The sequence below is a fragment of the Galeopterus variegatus genome, unplaced genomic scaffold, assembly GCF_000696425.1.
Source record: "Galeopterus variegatus unplaced genomic scaffold, G_variegatus-3.0.2 Scaffold3121, whole genome shotgun sequence".
In the NCBI taxonomy this organism is placed as follows: domain Eukaryota; kingdom Metazoa; phylum Chordata; class Mammalia; order Dermoptera; family Cynocephalidae; genus Galeopterus; species Galeopterus variegatus.
Window position 1 is genome coordinate 62,599 of NW_007729232.1, and position 19,478 is coordinate 82,076.

The 19,478-nt window shown below is 39.8% G+C and overlaps 1 protein-coding gene across 1 annotated transcript in view; it reads left to right on the top strand.

Annotated features, from left to right (window-relative positions):
• Positions 1-197: 197 nt before the first annotated feature.
• Positions 198-19,478, top strand: part of LOC103599825 — a 35,531-nt gene continuing 16,250 nt past the window's right edge. Inside the window, exon 1 of the mRNA XM_008583995.1 lies at positions 198-1,265. Coding sequence (XP_008582217.1) covers positions 339-1,265 — 927 coding nt within the window. The 5' untranslated portion in view covers positions 198-338. The remainder of the gene's footprint in view (positions 1,266-19,478) is intronic.

Sequence of the window (19,478 nt, forward strand, 5' to 3'; positions counted from 1 at the left end):
CCTGGGTGGTGAGTGCTGTAATTGCCCATTTTTTAAATGAGGAAACTGAGGCACAAAGAAGTTAAGTAACTTACCCAAGATCATACAGTTGCAGGATAGAACTTTATAGTATCTGCAAAGTTCTTTTTGTAAAAAAAAGACATGATTTTATGATTTACTTATCCTTGTTTTTATTTTTATTTAAGCATAAATGGTGAAAATTTCCTGTGAAGCATAAGAATCCCTGATTGTGGAAGTGTCCCACAAGCACCGTTAACTGTACAGTAAGGAAAAATATGAAAGAACCATCTGGTTGAGTCTAAAGTTTGAAGACCACCACATCCACCAGAAGACCCAGGATGGATCTGCACCAAAGCACCACCATCACCTTCCTTGAGAAATGGTGTTTGGATGAGTCACTGTCTGGCTGCAGGAGGCATTATAATGTCAGGAAAAAACTGAAGTTAATTCGAATCTTGGGCCTTTTCATGGGCCTGGTAGCCATTAGCACTGTCTCACTTTCAATCAGTGCCTTTTCTGAGACAGACACACAGAGCACAGGAGAGGCCAGTGTTAGTGGCCCTAAGGTAGCACGCAGTTACCATCAAAGAACTCTCTTAGATTTCAATGACAAGATTCAGGATTATACTCCACAGCCACCTCATTCTCAGGAAGGCAAATCTGAGAATAGTACAGATCATGCCCAAGGAGACTATCCTAAAGACATCTTTTCCCTTGAAGAGAGAAGAAAGGGTGCCATTATTCTCCATGTCATTGGAATGATCTACATGTTCATAGCCTTAGCCATTGTCTGCGATGAATTCTTTGTTCCTTCTTTGACTGTCATCACTGAAAAACTGGGCATCTCTGATGATGTGGCTGGAGCCACCTTTATGGCTGCGGGGGGGTCAGCCCCAGAACTTTTCACATCTCTCATAGGGGTATTTATTGCTCATAGCAACGTTGGCATAGGCACAATCGTAGGTTCGGCAGTGTTCAATATCCTCTTTGTTATTGGCATGTGTGCTCTGTTTTCTAGAGAAATCTTAAACCTGACATGGTGGCCACTCTTTCGGGATGTGTCCTTCTACATCATTGACTTGATCATGCTGATCATATTTTTCCTGGATAATTTTATCATGTGGTGGGAAAGCTTGTTGCTCTTAACAGCTTATTTTGGCTATGTGGTTTTCATGAAATTCAACGTCCAAGTAGAAAGATGGGTGAAGCAAATGATACATCGCAATAAAGTCATCAAGGTGACAGCACCAGAAGCCCAAGCAAAGGTTAGTGGTGGTGTTTATTTAATTCTCTTCTTGACCACAGTTCTGAATTATTATGTTTTTGAGATCTACAAATTTTTTTATGTGATGGTGTTTGGGGCTGTAGTGGATAGCAGATTGCATTCTGCAGTTCTGTAATAGTTAGACAAACATGGCAGTGGAAAAAATAATTTGGGTATTCTTATAGATGTCTACTAAGTTGCCCAGCTACTTGCTTCAGAGTAAAACATTTGTAGATATAGGTTATGTAAGCATTTCAGAGCAGACTCAGCAGTTACTTGTCTCTTATTTCCCGAAAGTAGATGTAATAATTTTTGTGAACAATTTATTTTTCATGGGAAAATGTATGTGTGCCTAGCAAGTTGCAGGGCTTTTTCTTTTTAAATGGACACTTGACAATTATCAAGAAAAATCTCTTTAAAGATGTTTAGGGAATAAAGTTTGTTTGTGTCACCAGAGCTGTACCCTCAAGTCACCAGCCTAGGGCCCAGCAGATCTGGTCTTTAGAGTGGTCATGACCGTTTTTCTTGATCAATATGATCATGTTTCAAATCACTTGACCAGAAACTATTCAGTATCCATTGTAAGGAGAGTCATTGGACAGCCCTGTCACCTACCTCTGTATCTCAATGGCCCATTTTGCATGACATAAGAAACATGACCCAAAATATTTTTATGGTAGAATTTGAGGGAGTTTTAATAATAATATTTACCATATTACCACTTAGATGCGAAGCAAATGGGTAAAGAGTTTAGAAGACATTGATCTGCAAAAATGTAAATTATTTTTTAAAAATAATGAATAAGCAACATCAATAAAATGGTATGTTGTATTGTAATGCAGTTCTGATTTGTATCTTAACAGTAGAACATCATTTCTGAATGTGATTTTAAACAGAAAACCAAAATACATATTCAGATTTTTCATGCTAGCATCTAGGAAAACTCTCATGTGTGCAAAAAAACAGATGTTTGAGTAGGGAGTAAGAGATTATTTCCAGAAAGAAAAGAAAAAATGATATTAATTAAGCTAAATTTATATAATTTCTTCATAGTAAAGTTTGACCATCATTTTTGTAGCAGCCACGAAATGAATGCAACGTGCAGGAATAAACACTGGTAATATTTCTATTACATGCAAATGAGAAATGTTTTATACTACATTTCTTCTAACATTTCCCTCGGTGTATGGTTGGTTGTTAGAAACTGTAAGGAAAAAAATCACTTAGCAAAATATATGGCAAACAAGCATGAAGTTGTGACAACTGAGTACATATCCTTCAGAGCATGACAGGGCCGTCATTGGAGCCTTCCTGCTCTAACTTAGCAGTAAAAAAGATGATCCCTAAAGCCCTCTGCTCAAGTGCATTTGAGTGGTTTGCATTAAAACTCTCTATGTTTATTCCAATTAGAATACTGAACAATTGTCAAGGAAAGGCATATTTTTTAGAGGCAAGGAAATGACTCGATGTCTTATAAATATCCTGGGCACACCAAGAGTAATAAGTCTTTTTGAGAACTCAGTACTTTTTTGTTTTGTTACACCACACTGGAACTTCATTAACTTAGATGCAGACTCAGCTGAAGGTTATATTGGCAACATTTATGAAAAATGAATTTTCAGAGCAATCCAGTGTATATGTAAGATTGCAGGAGGACTTCATATTCTGATTTTCGTGGGGGTGGGGATGGGAACTAGTTTCATGCATTTGGGAAATAACTTTTTAAATTCAGGTTACAGACCATGTTTAATCAATTGTAAAACACTCATTAAAATAGACCTGGCAGGACTTTACCTATCAATTAGGTGACTATCCGGTCATTTTTACAATAATGTATAAGTCAGCAGTTCAGGCTGACATTCCTTAACAGTTATTCATGTCCATAATTTTGTGCTATGCTTAATATTGTATGTTTTTAAATTTGGGAATTCTGGATTTACCTAATTACAAAAGAAAGCGTGTTCATAGCTATTTCTCCTGTTCTGATTTTCCCCCAAAATGTGTCCTTTGCATTATTTTCTTTTTAGCACCCAATTGTTTTATTTCATTTAATCTTTATTGTTTCCTTCGATAACTAGAATGAACTGTAAATTCTCATGGGAGTAGAGTTGTTTTTTTTTAAACACAGCTACGTCTTATTTGGTATTCCTCAAAAATGCTAGAGCACAGTCATACATTTTTAGGTGTAACAGCACATAATGATGCATGATTTTCTTCAGGAAATTTCACCTTGCCAATTTCACTTTTGAATCATAGCTGGAAAATATTTTTTCAGCAATGACAGCCTTTATCATATACCTGATTTTAGAACCTTACAGAGGTTTGCTCCCCAAGCACTGAAAATGAGTTGTCCCAAAGAGGATGAGCCCTTGAGTGTGGCCCACCTTTCCTACAAGAGTCAGTGCTTCTGATGACATCAGAACACTTAAAAAAAAAAAGGCCCTAAACTAAATGTGGCCCTCAATGGAGTCTTCATAGAGAGAAATGTGTTGCACACAAATTTAGGAAGCAAAATTCTAAGCATGTTTTCATGCAAAGCTACCTCATTGTCTTATTTGCATAATTATGGGATTCGGGAGTTTGGGAAAGTGGAGGAAAACACATTTTAGATATTCTTGCACAAATCGTCAGATGGTGCTTGCTACAAAATCATCAACTTTGCTGGACTCTAAGTAGTGAAATATCTTTGAAACTACTTACTTCATAGACAAGTTGAAAATCTTAGTCCAGACCCACTATTGATGATATATGTCCTGGGGCAACTGTGAAGCATGGGAAAATATCAACTGGCTTTTTTTTTCATAAAGTAATAGTTTCTAATGTCATTTAATTGCTCTATCCTCTGTGAGATTTTTTATTTTGTTGTTATTATCACTATTATTTCTTTTAGTGATACTGTTAGCTTTTTAAAAAAGTTGTGTAGTGTCAGGACATGGTAGAGAGACCCTGAGGTTTGACTCTGGGAGAAAAGTGTTTTAAGCCCAAGTGTGTAGTAAGTCCAGTGACCTCAGAGGAGTCACTTAAATAAACTCTCTGGGCCTAAACTCTGTTTCCTAATTTGGAAAATGAAAGTAATAATACCTATATTGTATGGTTGGGAAAATTATTAAATGAAGAAATGAATGTTAATCATCTAGCATGGTGTTTGGCAAATGTGGGTTGTTCAGTAAATGTTAGTTTCCTTCTTTTTATGTTCTGATCTTACATAAAAAGTGAATCAGAATAAACTAATTGATTTGAGAATTATAAAACATTCTTTGAAGATTGAATTTACTCCAATAAATCGTTGAGTTGAGCAGGTCATTGTACCCATTAGAGGCATATGGTATTTGTCACATTATAATATTCATAAGTCCTTGTTCACATACATTGAATATGTGCAGTCCAAATATTATCATAAACTCCAAGGAAACCTCCAAATGCCTTTTTGTCCTGAAATTTTATTGTGTAAGATTTTGCTTGAAATAAGTAGGCCATTGGCTGAGGTTTAGAAAGTATCTGTGCTAAGCATAGACTTTTGTTTCAAGGGTATTTTTATTTATAAATGATTGGGGCTTTCCTCTTAAAACCTCTCTATAGCTGCCTAGAAATACATTTGAATCCTGCAGAATGTGAAGCAGTGGAATTTCAGGGTGTCCAGTGCATTTTGCTGCGTGCCTGGCCCAGCTGCTGTGGTCCCTTGTTCTGTTTGGAGCTAGGCTGTCACTGGCCTAGAAAGCAGCTGTCCATGGTATTTAACTTCTTCTTAGATTTGGCACTGTAATCCGACAGCAAGTTGGCCCGGTTCTAATGAAGGGAATGATCTAAATAAAGATGCTTAAAGCTGAATAGTTTAAGAGCCAGACTACTTAGTAACTTAGGTGTGTCTTGCTTTTTTCAGTTCATATGCTCCTGAAAAGTTGTAAACAGAGGTTTTGCAATTCAAATTGTTATTAATGTTCTTGGGAATATCAGAACTAAAGCAATATTATAAATATTCCTCATAAAACTAAGTATTTCCTGCAACGTATTACACTACAAATAATTTTATAACTGCACATGTATATCCCCAAGCTTGCTTAAGACACAGAATCTACTACAAAACTCAACCTTTGATCCCCCTCTAAACGAGTAAATAGTAAAATTAATGTGCAAGCCTCAAGGAAGGTAATATTGTCCTTATAATAAATAAAAGGATGTATTACTTGATAGATTTAGAAACTAATTCTCTGTCTTTCTCAAAAGAAAGGAAATTGAGGCATTGATATTCTTAACTGACTAGATGTCTGTGAATGTAGTAGGTTTATCTAGGGATACCACATGATAATATTTTCCTTATTTTGTTTCCCTCTACATATATTAAAAGCAAAGCCATCAGTTACTGCTTGTGAGTCAGAGAGTTGACAGATCCTTCTAAGAGACCCAAAAGAGCCCAGTGGATTTTCCTACACACAGTTCAAATTGCTCTTGGCCATTCCCTTTGCTACTCTGGTTTTCCCTGGCGAGAGACGACTTAAACTTTGTGACTCTTTCTGGCAACATACAGAACAGGGAATTATAACATCCCTCCCTTCCTCCCTCCTCTCTTCCTCTTCTCCATCCCCCTCACTTTTCCCTCCGCTTTTATTCTATTTTCTTTCTCCTTTTCTGTTTTTGTTTTGTTTTGTTTTTTGGTGGTTTTTTGTTGTGGTGGAGTTTTTTTGGTTTTTGGGGGTTTTTTTGTTTTTTGGTTTTGGGGTTTTTTTTGTAGAACTAGATAATTTGTATTTTAGCTTTAACAAAGAATGGCATTGTTATGTTCAGCTTCTTTCTGGCTGTTGGGGACACAAGTACATCTACAGTGTGGATTTAATAGGCTTAGTTTTTCTGTTCTTTTATTGTCAACCTTTTATTTCAGATAAGTCTGTAGTAAACAGAATATAGCTGCATTTTGTTTAATTCAGTTTGACAATCATTGTCTCTAACTGGGAAGTTTAGTCGTTTACATTGATTGTGATTACTGTTACATTTGTATTCTTTTCTATCATGCTATTTTGTACTTTCTATTGTTCTGATCTTTTTATTTCTCTTTACCATTTTTTCTTGCCTTTTTGGATTAAATTTTTTTCTAAATCTTTTTTGCCTTTAATAGATAGGAATTTATGCAAATTATTTCTATTCTTTTAGTGTTTACCTTGGAAAATTTAAATTTAACGTGATAGTTAACTTATAGTATAAATTTAATTAATATCTTTACACTCTGGCTAAACAGTGTAAGGATCTTACAACATTTTAACTCAATCACTTTTTCTCCATTGTGTATAGTTTGAAGTCCAGCATTAAAGTTCTACCTTGATGTTGTCTAACAGCCTTATTGAGGTATAACCTTCATTTTTTAAACCCCACAAATTAGGCATTGTCATTATATTATCTGTTTTTAACTTATGCACATTTTTGCCAGTTTTTTCCCTTCTCATTCCTTTTTGTATTTCAGACCATTTTGTTATGATTTGTTTCCTCTGCTCCTGATGTACATTCTTTATAAGTTCCTTTAGCAAGAATCTGTTAATAGTAAATACTCCTGATCTTCACTTGCTTAGAAATGTATTTCACTTTTGTTCTTGACAGACAGTTTGGGTGGGCTAAAAATTATTTTGCTATCACACTTTAAAAATAATATTATACTACTTTCTGTGAATTCCATTTTTGCTGTCTGTCTTTTCTCTTTGACCACTTTTAAAGCTTTCTCTTTGTTTTCGGTGTTTGGCATTTTTAAGTTATGTCAGGTGTGGTTCCCTCATTTACGTATACCCTATTTGTGATTCATTAGGCTTCTTGAATGTGAGGATTAGTGTCTTCCACCAGTTTTGCCTCTGCCTGTTCTTCCTATAGTCGCCTTCTAGAATTCCTCTTAGATATATCTTGTACCATCTCAACCTACCTTCCATGTGTTTTGACTGCTCACCTTTTTCTCTCTCTGTGATCCTCATTTGGTCATTTCTTTATATCTGCCTTCCAGTTTCTCAGCTTCTCTTCAATTTTGTTTAATCTGCTCAAAACCTCATTCATTGAGTTTCTAATTTTAATTATCATATTTTTTGTTTCTACAAGTTCTATGTGGTTCTTTTTCAAATCTGCCAGCTTGACTTTCATTGCTTCTTATTCCTTCATCATACTTATAATGCATTCTCTTATTCATCTAAACATAGTAAATATATTTATTTTCTGTTTTATAATTGGTCATTTTGGTGTCAGCATCCTTGTGGGTCTAGTTTTGTTTTAGTGATTCTCAGCCATGTGGAGTTGCTTCCTTATATAATCAGTAATTCTTGAAAACATTTTAATTTTAATTATCATATTTTTTGTTTTTACAAGTGCTATGTGGTTCTTTTTCAAATCTGCCAGGTTGATCTTTTTAGTGTCATTCTCCTTGTAGATATTTATCATATTGTATATGTACAATTTTAAGGTTATTTTTTTAAAAAAATCTAAGCCTGGGGCTGGCCCAGTGGCGCACTGCTACAGTGCGCCGCTTGGGAGCGCGGCAGCGCTCCCGCCTAGGGTTCGGATCCCACATACAGACCGGTTCCCGCTCACTGGCTGAGCGAGGTGCGGGCGCGGCACTGAGGGTTGCGATCCCGTTGCAGGCCCCGGTCCGGTACGGGCGTGACACTGAGGGTTGCGATCCGTTGCCGGACACAAAAAAAGAGACAAAAAGGAAAAAAAAAAATCTAAGCCTATTATGAGCATTCCTCATGTCAATAAATGTTCTAAAATGTTATTTACTATTTAGTATTATCATAATGTAGAAAGCCATTTTCATGTTGTAATTTATTGTAATATTTTACTACTATAAGAAATGCTGCAACAAACAGCCTTACACATGAATTTCTGATTTTGTAGAAGCAGAAATTTTGGATCAAAGTTTATTAGCGTTTTTAAGTTTCTGCCACATTGTTACATACTTGATAATGTTGAATATTATAATTTTTAATGTTTTCCAATTTCGTTTAATTAATTTGTTTTAATTTGCATTTATTTGATTAATTGGGAGGTTGAGCTTTGAAACATGTTTATGAAGAATTAAAATTTTCTTTTTATAATCGTCAATTTCTTATGTGTCCTTTGTGTCAAGTTTAAAGTTGACTGTGATGGCTCACAGAAAGATCTCTTACAAATATATGCTGAGAATCACTAACTTTAGCTCTCATCTCTCCCCACATTTCCACACCTAAATAAAGCCAGGAAGTTTTTGCAGTTTTGGTGTTTGTTTCAATGGGTGAATTATTCTGGAGAGAAGGCCCTGTGACCGAGGAGTTGGAGATGAGGGTACCAGGAACTGGGATGTGCTCTCTGGCCGTATGACCTTGGGGATTCCATACCTCCCAGGATCCCTATTTTCTCATCTGGAAAATGGGAGATTTGATCTTGATGACCTAACAGATTGATTTTAGCTTGTCAGTTTTGTCCTTGGAAGCTCTAATACTTCCTATATGGAGTATTCTAACCATGCCAAAGTAGCAATCTAATACATTTACCCTAAATAAAAGATCAGAGTCTAACTATACCCTTGTCACCTAACTCTTTTCCTTAACTGACTTACATATAGTATTTTTTTTTTCAAATGATTTAATTGACTTGACCTAGCAATAATTTTGGCTTAAGCATGCTGGGGGAGGTTGCACTTCCAGACAGATGGGAGAACAATGTGCATGAGAATTAGTCATTTAAAGTTTACTGTGGGACACTAGACCTCCGCGGCATTTATGGCTTCCAGCAGTGAAAATCCTCCTGGCATCTGCTTGTGTGTCCCTGGACTGCTGGTCTCTGCTGGTCTCTCCAACATTGAGAGAAGAGAGGGATCTGAAAACTAGGCAGTGCTTAATTCCAGGTATTCCTTACCATGTCATCTCTGAAATAGGTATTATCGTCTCTATCTGCAGATCAGTAATCTGAGGACCACGAAACATAAATAATTGCCTCAGTTCCAAATTTAATGGCATTTAAATTGCATTTGAACTTGGGTCTGTCTGACTCCAAAGTGAGTGCTAGTTCTCTTATAAGAGGATACTTCAAAGAGTTCATGGAAAGATTCGTATTATCTTTCCATTCTATTTTCCACAAATTTTTTGGAATACCTTGTAACTTAGTGCTTCTCACTGGGTATTTAGGGAATAAAGACAAAGCAAGCCTCATTATTAGATTCACTTTTTATATTAAGCTCTGCTAAGTGAGTGACTTTCAAATATTTTTTACCACGACCCACACTAAGAAATTTATCTTACCTCTCAACCCAATATATACATACATGCACACACATGCACACATACATATTTGCATATTATATAAAAATAAAATCCAAGTGTAAGGCACTTTTATATATCTCTTGTATTTTCCATTCCATTAAAATATTGGTTCCAACTTTCTACCATAATTTTATGACCCACCAATGGGATGTGACCTAAGTTTTAAGAAATAGCATGTTAAGAAATTTCTTTCTCCTCCTTCTTCCTCTTAACAGGGCTGCCCTGCAAAGCTGTGCTAGCTGTGTACTGCACAAGGACATCTGTCTGATCAAGGGGACGAATAGGGACAGAAATCCAGACATCACTCTACTGTACAAGTGTATGAGCTGTGTGCTCTGGTGTGGGACTGTGACTGCCCAGAGGAAGGGGTGCCTTTTCTTAATTCAACAAAGGTGCCCTTTGGGCTGGTGGTGGCCTTGCTTCTGACTCCTGACTTCTTTTTTTTTTTTTCCTTTTTGTCTTTTTTACTGACCGGTAACGGGATCGCAACCCTCGGTGTTGCGCCCGCACCGCGCTTAGCCAGTGAGCGGGAACTGGTCTCCACATGGGATCCGAACCCTCGGCGGAAGCACCGTGCTCCCAAGCGGCGCACTCTCCAGTGCACCACCGGGCTGGCCCTGACTCCTGACTTCTTTATATAATTTAGTTAGGGTTTCAGAACCAAGAATCCAAAGAGACCATTAAGTATGTGTAAATTCATGCTAGTATTTGTGGCTGGGACTCTTTTAGCCACTTAGAGCTGGAGCCACACGTCATCGTGGCCTCCTCTCCAAGTGCACACACCATCTGTCTCCAGTTGGGTAACCAACTCAGGCTTCTGCAGGGTCCTAAGATGCCAACACCCACCAAATTGGTGTGTTTCTCTCTGGCTCTGACATAGACTGATTGCAGGGTAAGGAAGGCGCAGATTGTAGCATGATGTGCTCACTGGTTGTTTTGCACTTCATGAGCTTGTCATCGGGTGGAAAAGAAACGTGGGTAGAGCAGAGAGGTTGTGGAATCAGTGAGAAGCAGAACCTTGACAAGAAGGCTGAAGCTGTGTTTTGATTAAGTTCATTTCCTTTCTGTGAAGGGTTGGATTTTTAAACCAAATGATGCAGCCATTCTCGTACTAGTAAAAACTATTCGTTTTGAAAAGGGTCTGGGCACCAGGCCGTATTTAATGCTGTGTCCACAGCTTCAAAGGGTGCACTCAGAACTTTGCATTGGCAGGACCAAGCCTGAAAAATGAAGTCCCTTTCATCCCACCCACACACTGGCTGCTTAATCTTGGACCAGGCACTTTGCCCCAGGCATCTCCACTTTGAAAATGAAAAGGTGAGTTTATCTCCAAGAGCCTTGCCAGCTCTGATAACTCTGCTTTTCTGTTAATGGGAAAGAGACAGTATACTTGTAATTATGGATTGGCCAGCAAAAGAGACGGTCAGGTAAAGAAGCCCTGAACTTACCTCCTTCACACTGCTTTTCTAATTAAAAGCCCCCATTAAAGTGGATTGGTTTCTTTGGAGGGGTAATGAGGGCTTCTTACCTGTCCATAGGATCTTTTTGGAAAGGGCCAAGTGAGTTTCTGGTGCTCTGTAAGTAATTTTCTCTTTTACTGTTGATGGACTTTGGGTTGGACAAGCAAAGTGCAAGTAAAAATACAGGTCTGACCTTCAGCTAAAACCCGAAACACTGCTCCTCCCACAGCCTGCTGTTCTAACCACTCATGTAGGCTGAGTCAGTTTCATTTTCCCCACCACCTGGTAGCAATTAAATATGTGTTGAACCACTTCTGATATTTTATTCCTGCGGTAGACACTGAGCATTGGCATATTTCAAGAACCTATTACATTGTTTTCTGAATGGCAGTATAATGGTTAAGGGTTACCACCACGGAATTATTTATTATTTAGGCCTAGGATAGTGTGACCTTCTTAGCTGTGTGATCTTGGGCATGTTACTTAACCTCTCTGGGCTTATGTTTGCTTATCCATAAATTAAGAAAAATAATAGAATTTCCTTCATAGGGAGGCTGTGCATTTTGAATGAGAATGAACGGGAAAAGTGCTTAGAGTCCAATCTCTGTCTCCCCCCTGCCACCCACGCACCCAAAGATGCTCTACTCATGGTCTCTTTTGCTCTGAGTCCCTATCCTGTGCTACTGGCCTGCTCTCCCTCAGTCCTGTTTCCCTGCCCCCCGTGTGTTTTCCTCCTGCCATTTGAGGGCCTCACCTCCCTTCCGAGGCCCCCCTCTCTATGCCTCCCTTGTGACCATATGAATGTGCAGTTCCCCAACTAACCCCTAACTCATAGTTAGATCCTCAGTGTTTGCACTTGAACTGGCTCTCCCTTTATTCTTGCAGAGGATTAAGAGAGAAACAGTTCCCTATTTATGAAACTGGACCTTGCTCAACCAGAAAATTGTCTTGAGCCCTCCTATTGCTGCCGTACAAATGGATTTGCTCTTTTCTTACATACATCATCAGTATTTAATCTTAGCTATTCACGTACCATCTCATCACAGCTCTTCCTCATGTTGGTTTGCCACATCTGTGTTTTAATCTTGGAAAGAATCATTCCCTTTGGCTTGGTACCCAGCTAGTCCCATTTGCAGTATTCAGTGCCTGGCTTGGGGTCATGGGTAGAAGGGCAAAGGGCACTTAATTCTTCAAGAAATTGATGATGGTAGTAAGTGTTCATGATAAAAATCTGGACCTGAATCAGTCATAAACTATAATGGCTTATGATTAAGGTGGAGTGGCAAGCAACAAATTTTCCTACTTAAGAAACAGGCGCCATTAGAAATCCTCAGTGCTCTCACAGGCTGCAAGGTGGGTGTCAAGGGAGGTGAGGGCCCTCAATTCTAAAAGCCAGAGTACTCCAGCTGTGACCCTAAATTGCTCTCTTTGCCTTCTAGCGTCATGTCGTGTTTCTCTATTGACTTCTTTATAACAGCTTTTTGGAATATAATTTATTTCCAATAGAATTCATCCCAAGTGTACAATTCAGTATTTTTAGAATATTCAGAGTTGTACAACCATCAGTACTGTCTAATTTTAGAACGTTTAAATCACTCTCAAAAGAAACTGTACCCACTAGTAGTCTCTCTCCGTACCTCCCTCCCTCCAGCCCCTAGTAGATTACACATTTCATATAAATGGAACTATATAATATTTGGTGTCTGGCTTCTTTCATTTAGAATAATATTTTCAAGATTCATCTACGTTGTAGCCTTTTTATGGCCAAATAATATTCCATTGTGTGGATGTACCACATTTTATTTATTTAGTCATCAGTTGATGGACATTTGGGTTGCTTCCACTTTTTGGCCATGGTGAATAATGCTGCAATGAACATTTGTTTACAAGTTTTTGCATGGACATATGTTTTCAATTCTCTTTGGTATATTCTTAGGAGTAGAATTACTGGGTCATATGCTAACTGTATGTTTAACATTTGGAGGAACTGTCAAACTGTTTTCCAAAGTGTCTGCACTATTTTACATTCCTACCAACAGTGTTTGAGGGTTCCAGTTTTTCCATATCTTTGTCAACATTTGTTGTTATCTGTCTTTTTGATTATGCCCATCTTTGTGGGTGCGAAGTGGTATCTTTTGAATTTGATTTGCATTTTCTCGATGGACGATGATGTCAAGGATCTTTTCATGAGCTTATTGGCCATTTGTATATCTTCTTTGGAGAAATGTCTAATCAGATCCTTCACCCATTTTTAAATTAGGCTATTTACCTTATTGTTGAGCTTAAGGCTTCTTTATTTATGCTGGCTATAAGTCCCTTATCAGATATATGATTTGCAAGTATTTTTTCCCATTCTGTATGTTTTTAAGGAATGTGCTTCATAGATGAGGCAGCTCCTAGATTGGGAATCCCTAGGATTCTAGGCTGTTCCATATTGTTCTCCAGGCTACTTGTCTCTGGAGTGATTTCGGACCCTTGGATCAATCCTAAAGCTGCCTCTTACCTTGAGTTGGTCTTGGGAAAAGATCAATCCCTTGATTTTTTCTTTCTTTTTTTTTTTAAGTTTATTTATTTATTTATTTTACATTCTATGATGTTGTTGCAGAGCAGTTGAGCAGGGAAGAGGAGAAGGGGGAAGGAAATAGGGTGGGAGAAGGAGGAAGGAGGAGGGGTGGGGTTGAGTCCTGTGGCACCCCCCTCATTCCTGCAGGGGAGACCAGAGGGCTTCCAGTGGTGGCTTGGTCATAGCTGGGCTGGGTGCATATGTCAGAGGGGTGTGGCTGAAACCCTTGTACCCCACCACCTCAGCTCAGGGGCCCAGAGTGCTTCCTGTAGTGGCTTGTTGGTCACCACTGGGCTGTTTGTGGGGGTCAGGGGGGCATGGCCAAGGCCCTCGGCCCCCACCACCCTGGCGCAGGAGAGCCCAGGGTGCTTCCTGTGATTACTCAGTGGTCATTGCTGGGTTGGTTGCGGGTGTTGGAGGTCATGGCTGTGGTCCCCAGCCCTTCCCCCTCCCTGGCTTGGTAGCCCAGGGGACTTCCAGTCCTTCTAGGTTTCATAGGTGTTCTTTGGTGATGTGAGACCTTTACTAGTTAATATCAAACTTTGTCTCTGATCTGTGGGTATTTTGTTTTTTCTTCTGGTTCTGTGTTGGATTATTTGCTGTACCTACCACTTTAACTCTGCACTGGAACTAATTTGTTGTCCTTTGCTTACTTCTAAAATGGGGAAGTTCCTGTGGGGACCAGCACTTGAGCTCTGTGGTTGAGTTAAATTGTTGCTTTGTTGCTGATTCCCCAGGGAAGGCTTTTTGTGCAGTTCAGGTTTTAACAGTTGAGGTACTTCCGGTTCTCATGATATCCAGTACATCCAGGGTGAAGAGAAACTCTGGTCTGGGCCTGAGTCTTTTCAGCAAACTGCACCGCCTACAGTTCTATATTCCTGACCAGTCTCCAGTGAGTGATCCTGTGCTGATTGGGGCAGATCAACTGTCCTTGCTGTGCCCCAGTGTTCCCCTGGTGGGCCCGTTTCCCCCACTACCCACACTCCAAACAGTTCCCATGGGGCAGGCCATGCACTGGTCCCTTGTGGTGACTCACCAGCCTCTGAGTGGCTCCTTTTTCTCAGTTGTGTGGCTCCTCACTTCTCTGTGGATCCACAGGGACCCTATTAGTAACTTCGCTGGCATGGGGGCCACCATGGCCGTCTTCTCCCCTGCCGCCTCCAAGCAACTTCATCCAATGGGCACAGCTGTGGCTTTTGCCAGCTCCTGCTCTGTGCACTCAGCAGCTCCAGCCTTGAAGCAGCAGGGTCTGGAAATGGTCAGAGTAGTCCTTTCTTTCTCTCATCATGACTTTTCCTGCCTTCATGCATTACATAGGTCTCTCCTCCTCTTCCCCTGATTCTTAGAGGCTCCAGCTTGGCTGTCATTGCTTTTTAATAGTTGTAAATTGTTTGACTGTGGTAGAGAGTGACGCCGAGGACTGTCTATTCTGCCATCTTGACCAGAAGCAAGATTGATCCCTTTGAAGGGAAGGACTGAAGGAAGATTCAGTCATCATTCAGGATCTTCCTGATTAGGACTTCCTGATTATGGAGAAGCTGGGAATGTGAATCTCCTTGAACACTGGACCCAAGTATGTTTGTCATCTGGTTGCTGCAACCCCCTTCTTTACCTACTCCTGATTCTTCTCTGTCTTATCTAAGAGTTTCTTATTATCAAATATCCTTCCCTACCTTTTGCCCAGAAGCCTTTTTGGGAGAAAACAAGCAAAAAAAATCCTTGGGCCACAGTCCTTCACTCTGAGATGTGAATTTGGTTTATTTTGCTGTCTGTACCTTGGCACCTAGCTTTACACGTCTTGGTTGTGGGCCAATCCTAACCATTTACACCCCTCCCCCACTGTATACAACCCCTTCCATTCCAGGCCCCAGGAACATTTTCACCCATCTTGAAGAAAGCTTTGTAAGTGTATGGAGCTACATATAGCAAATAGCAACAATACCAGTAATGATCTACTCTATCACTGTCGAGCATGAACAGTAATTGCACAAACCTGATTAATGTGCACATTAAAAGGCTAAGAGTACTTAACCACATGATCATGCTTTATACAAAAAATGCGCAATTGATACAAAGCTCTAGAGGTTTCCAAGGGGCCCAGGAAACATCCTCTCTCACACTTCCAGTTTGCGTCAGCTGCACAGTGACTGGTGGCATAGTGGATGGAGTTATGTGGCCCTGAATGAGAGGCTAGTTTATTTAAATGGCATTCAGATGTGCCAGGCTGCTCTTCTGATGCTTGCTATGAAGGGCCATTACAAATCTGCTATTCTCTGCTGCCTTTTATTGTAAGTCCAATTACGTAGAGAGCCGCAAATAGCTTTGACCTTGAAAGTCCAAGTGAAGGTGAGATGGGAGAACAGACTCAGGAAACATATGTTTTGGCATGTTAATGCTCTGCAAGTCACACACACTTAAGGGAAATAAATAGAACAGGACAAGATAGTGTTGTGCCTTAGGAGAAGAATTTCAACACCCTGGGAAATAGCACCACATGCTTCACTGGTGGATAATCATCAACTGAGCTAAAAATTAATCCAACTCTACCTCCATTTCTCTGGGTGGCTCTGGGAGATAAGCCCCAAGTAAGTGGCATTGCCAGTGATATTCATTGCATAAGCACCTTGGATCAGTATCTCTGCCACACACCACCACTGAGTGATGCTTCCTTCCTCTCAGCAGCCCCAATACATGCTTTTGATTATTTTTAGTAAAACAGTGTTTGGAGAACCATTCCAGTTTCAGTTCCATTTCTTGCAAATGTGTATCATATGATGAACCTTCTGTAATTGAAGAGCTTGTTGAAAAATATTATCAGCATGGAGCCTCTTATTAAAATTTTTAAAATCCTAGAGTTGGGTTATGGAGAATTAAAGAGCTTTTTTTTTTTAACCATCTTAAAAAAAAAAATAAGTATTTGTGATCTGCTATGAGCTGCTTTTCTCTCTTTTGAACCTGACGAGTCCTGGGAAATAATTGCTTATCTGAGAATCTCACTGCTTCAGTGAATGGTCAATGTGAAGTTTTAGTTTCTATACACCTATTTTTAAATATTCTTATATTCCTATTATCTCATTAAATGCTCCAACATTTCATGAGTTATATATGTATTTATCTATCCCCTGTTTTTTTGCATCAAGAAGTGGGAGCAGATGGCCAGTCTTTCCCTCACCTCATGGGATAGTGTGATAATTAATGAGGTGATAGAAATGGATTGCTATCTGAGCCCATGTTAGAACAAAACTTCAGACATGAAGAGACAGTGGCAAGTGCTGAATGGGGATATTAGGAAATAGGATTATAATGGTTTCAAGCATATTTTCAGTAGAGGGCTAAAATTTTTTATAGAAAGGATTGCTCTAATATGAACATCCTAAAAAAATCCTCATGTAGTAATCTTCAGAGATTAACATATTTGGGTATGATTTTAATCCCATAAATTCTCATTTGTCCAGAAGTCAGATGTTCAGAACAGAACCAAGATCCAAAGCCAACAGGATTTTCGAGTAGCCAAATAGATACCAGAAGATCAACATTCTAAATTTCAGGCACTTAATCATACAAGTTCATGACACTCTTTATTAGAGTCTGTTTACTTTTATCATGTACAAAACTCAAATAAATTATGTTGCCTAGTTTCTCAGTTTATAGAGAAGTTAGAATCAGCAAATGTGATCTATATGGTTTGCAGTGGTTAGGGTGCTGAGTCGGGGTAGACTCCTATGATAACCAGGCCTACTACTGACCCATTCAGTGTCTTTCAGCAGGTTAAAAAAGGCTCCTTGCTCTAAGCAAGCCAGTTAGAAAAGGCACCCCCTCCCCCAAGGTGGACAGTCCTACAGGTGCAGGATGCGATGAGCCGAAGTCATCTTTGTGCAAAGAGAAAGGCCCCATCTCCTCTGGGGGTCGGGGGGGGGTGCAGATGCAGTGCCCAGTGGGGCTCATGTCTTGGAGCATAGAACACAGGCTTTGCTGCCCCCAGCCATGCACTGCTGGTCAGTGCACAAATGTACAGCATATGCTGCAGCCCTGCTGATCACATCAGTCAGACAGCCGATGGCAACACAAATCAAAAGAACTATAAGAGTACACAAGAATATATCTGTCTGGATTTAAGTACAGGGTCAGAACACAGTACTTCATCTCTTATGGCATCTGCCAATATGAGGGTGATGTGGTAATTAATGCTGATCATACCCACAGAAACACTGAGAAGGTCTGAATCATGTTCAGTGTGGTTTGTGTTAGAGGCAGTAGAAATGTGAGGCAGGCTGTTGGGTCAAGGGTGGGAGCAGAGTTACCCATATGTTCAGTCACTGGTGCAGTAATCCAGTGGGTGATGAAGGTGGCCTGACCAGGGCAGTAACAGCAGAGAGAGGCAGTGAGAAGTGATCATATTTTGGACACGTCTTGAAGGTAGAGCTAACAGCATTTGCTGATGGATTACATGCAGGGTGTGATAAAAAGAGAGAAATCAAGAGTGATACTGAGATTTTTGTCCTGAGTAACTAGAAGAATGAATTGCCATTAGTTGAGACAGGAAAGACTTTGGAAAGAGCAGGTTTCAAGTGGAAAACAGAATTCAATTTTAGATTTTAGTTGGAGATCTAAATGGTTAAGTTAAACATTTAAATGGGGATATTGAGTAGGCAGTTGTAAATGAGTCTGGAATTCAGACTAGAAATATGAATTCAGAAATTGTGAGATAGGGGCCAGCCTGGGAGAGTGCGATGCTGATAACACCAAGGCCATGGGTTCAGATCCCTATATAGGGATGGCCAGTTAGCTCAATGGGAGAGCGTGGCGTGGTGCTGACAACACCAAGTCAAGGGTTAAGATCCCCTTTCCGGTCATCTTTAAAAAAAAAAAAGAAAGAAATTGTGAGATAGGGGCCAGCCTGGGAGAGTGCGATGCTGATAACACCAAGGCCATGGGTTCAGAACCCTATATAGGGATGGCCAGTTAGCTCAAGGGGAGAGCGTGGTGCTGACAACACCAAGTCAAGGGTTAAGATCCCCTTACCGGTCATCTTTAAAAAAAAAAAAAGAAAGAAATTGTGAGATAGTATTTAAATCTAGACATCACAGACAGTATCTAAAACCATGCAACTGAATAAAATCAACCAGGAGTGAAAGAAGATAGAGAAGAGGTTGAAGGCCTGAGTCCTGGGGTTCAGAGCACTGAGGTGGGAGGAACGTGTCGTGGAGCTGGCAGAGGAGCTGGAAAGGAGCAGCTACCGAGGAAGGAATGGGGAAGCCGGATGAAGAAAGCATCTCCAGAAAAAGGGAGTGATTGTGTCACATGGTGACCAGGTAGGATGAGGACAGAGAATTGGACATGGGATTTAGCAGTGAGGAATGAAGAAATGAGGAAGAAAATGTAGGGTCAAGCGATTTTTTTTTTTTTAGTGGGAAAGATAATAGCACATTTAAGTAGTAATGGGAAATGCACAGCAGAAAGAAGATTTGATGATGTGAGACAGGGACGAATTGCTGGTGCCATGTCCTTGGGTAAGTGGGGAAGGGGTGGGGACCCCCACACATATGGAAGAGCAGGGCCTGGTGAGCACTGCTGCATGGGAGGAAGGGAACCCGTAACTGTGCACGGCTGCAGGTAGTGGATGAATGTGCTGCTGGGGCCTGTAGAAGCTGTCTTTTTGTTTCTGTTTTCTCAGTAAAATAGGAAGCAACAAATTTTCAATTTTTGGTTGAAAAATGCTTTGATGCGTAATAAAAATCATCTGTCAATCACACCAACATTCCACAAAAGAAAGTTATGTGGCTCAGATTGAATTACGAAATTCTGTACTATTTGGTGAGCCAAGAAGCACAGTGAGAAAAATTAACCTATCTTATTCAAAAAGACCATATTATGTTTTTGACAACACAATATAGCAGAGCATATATATCCAGTTTGATGGGCCTAAT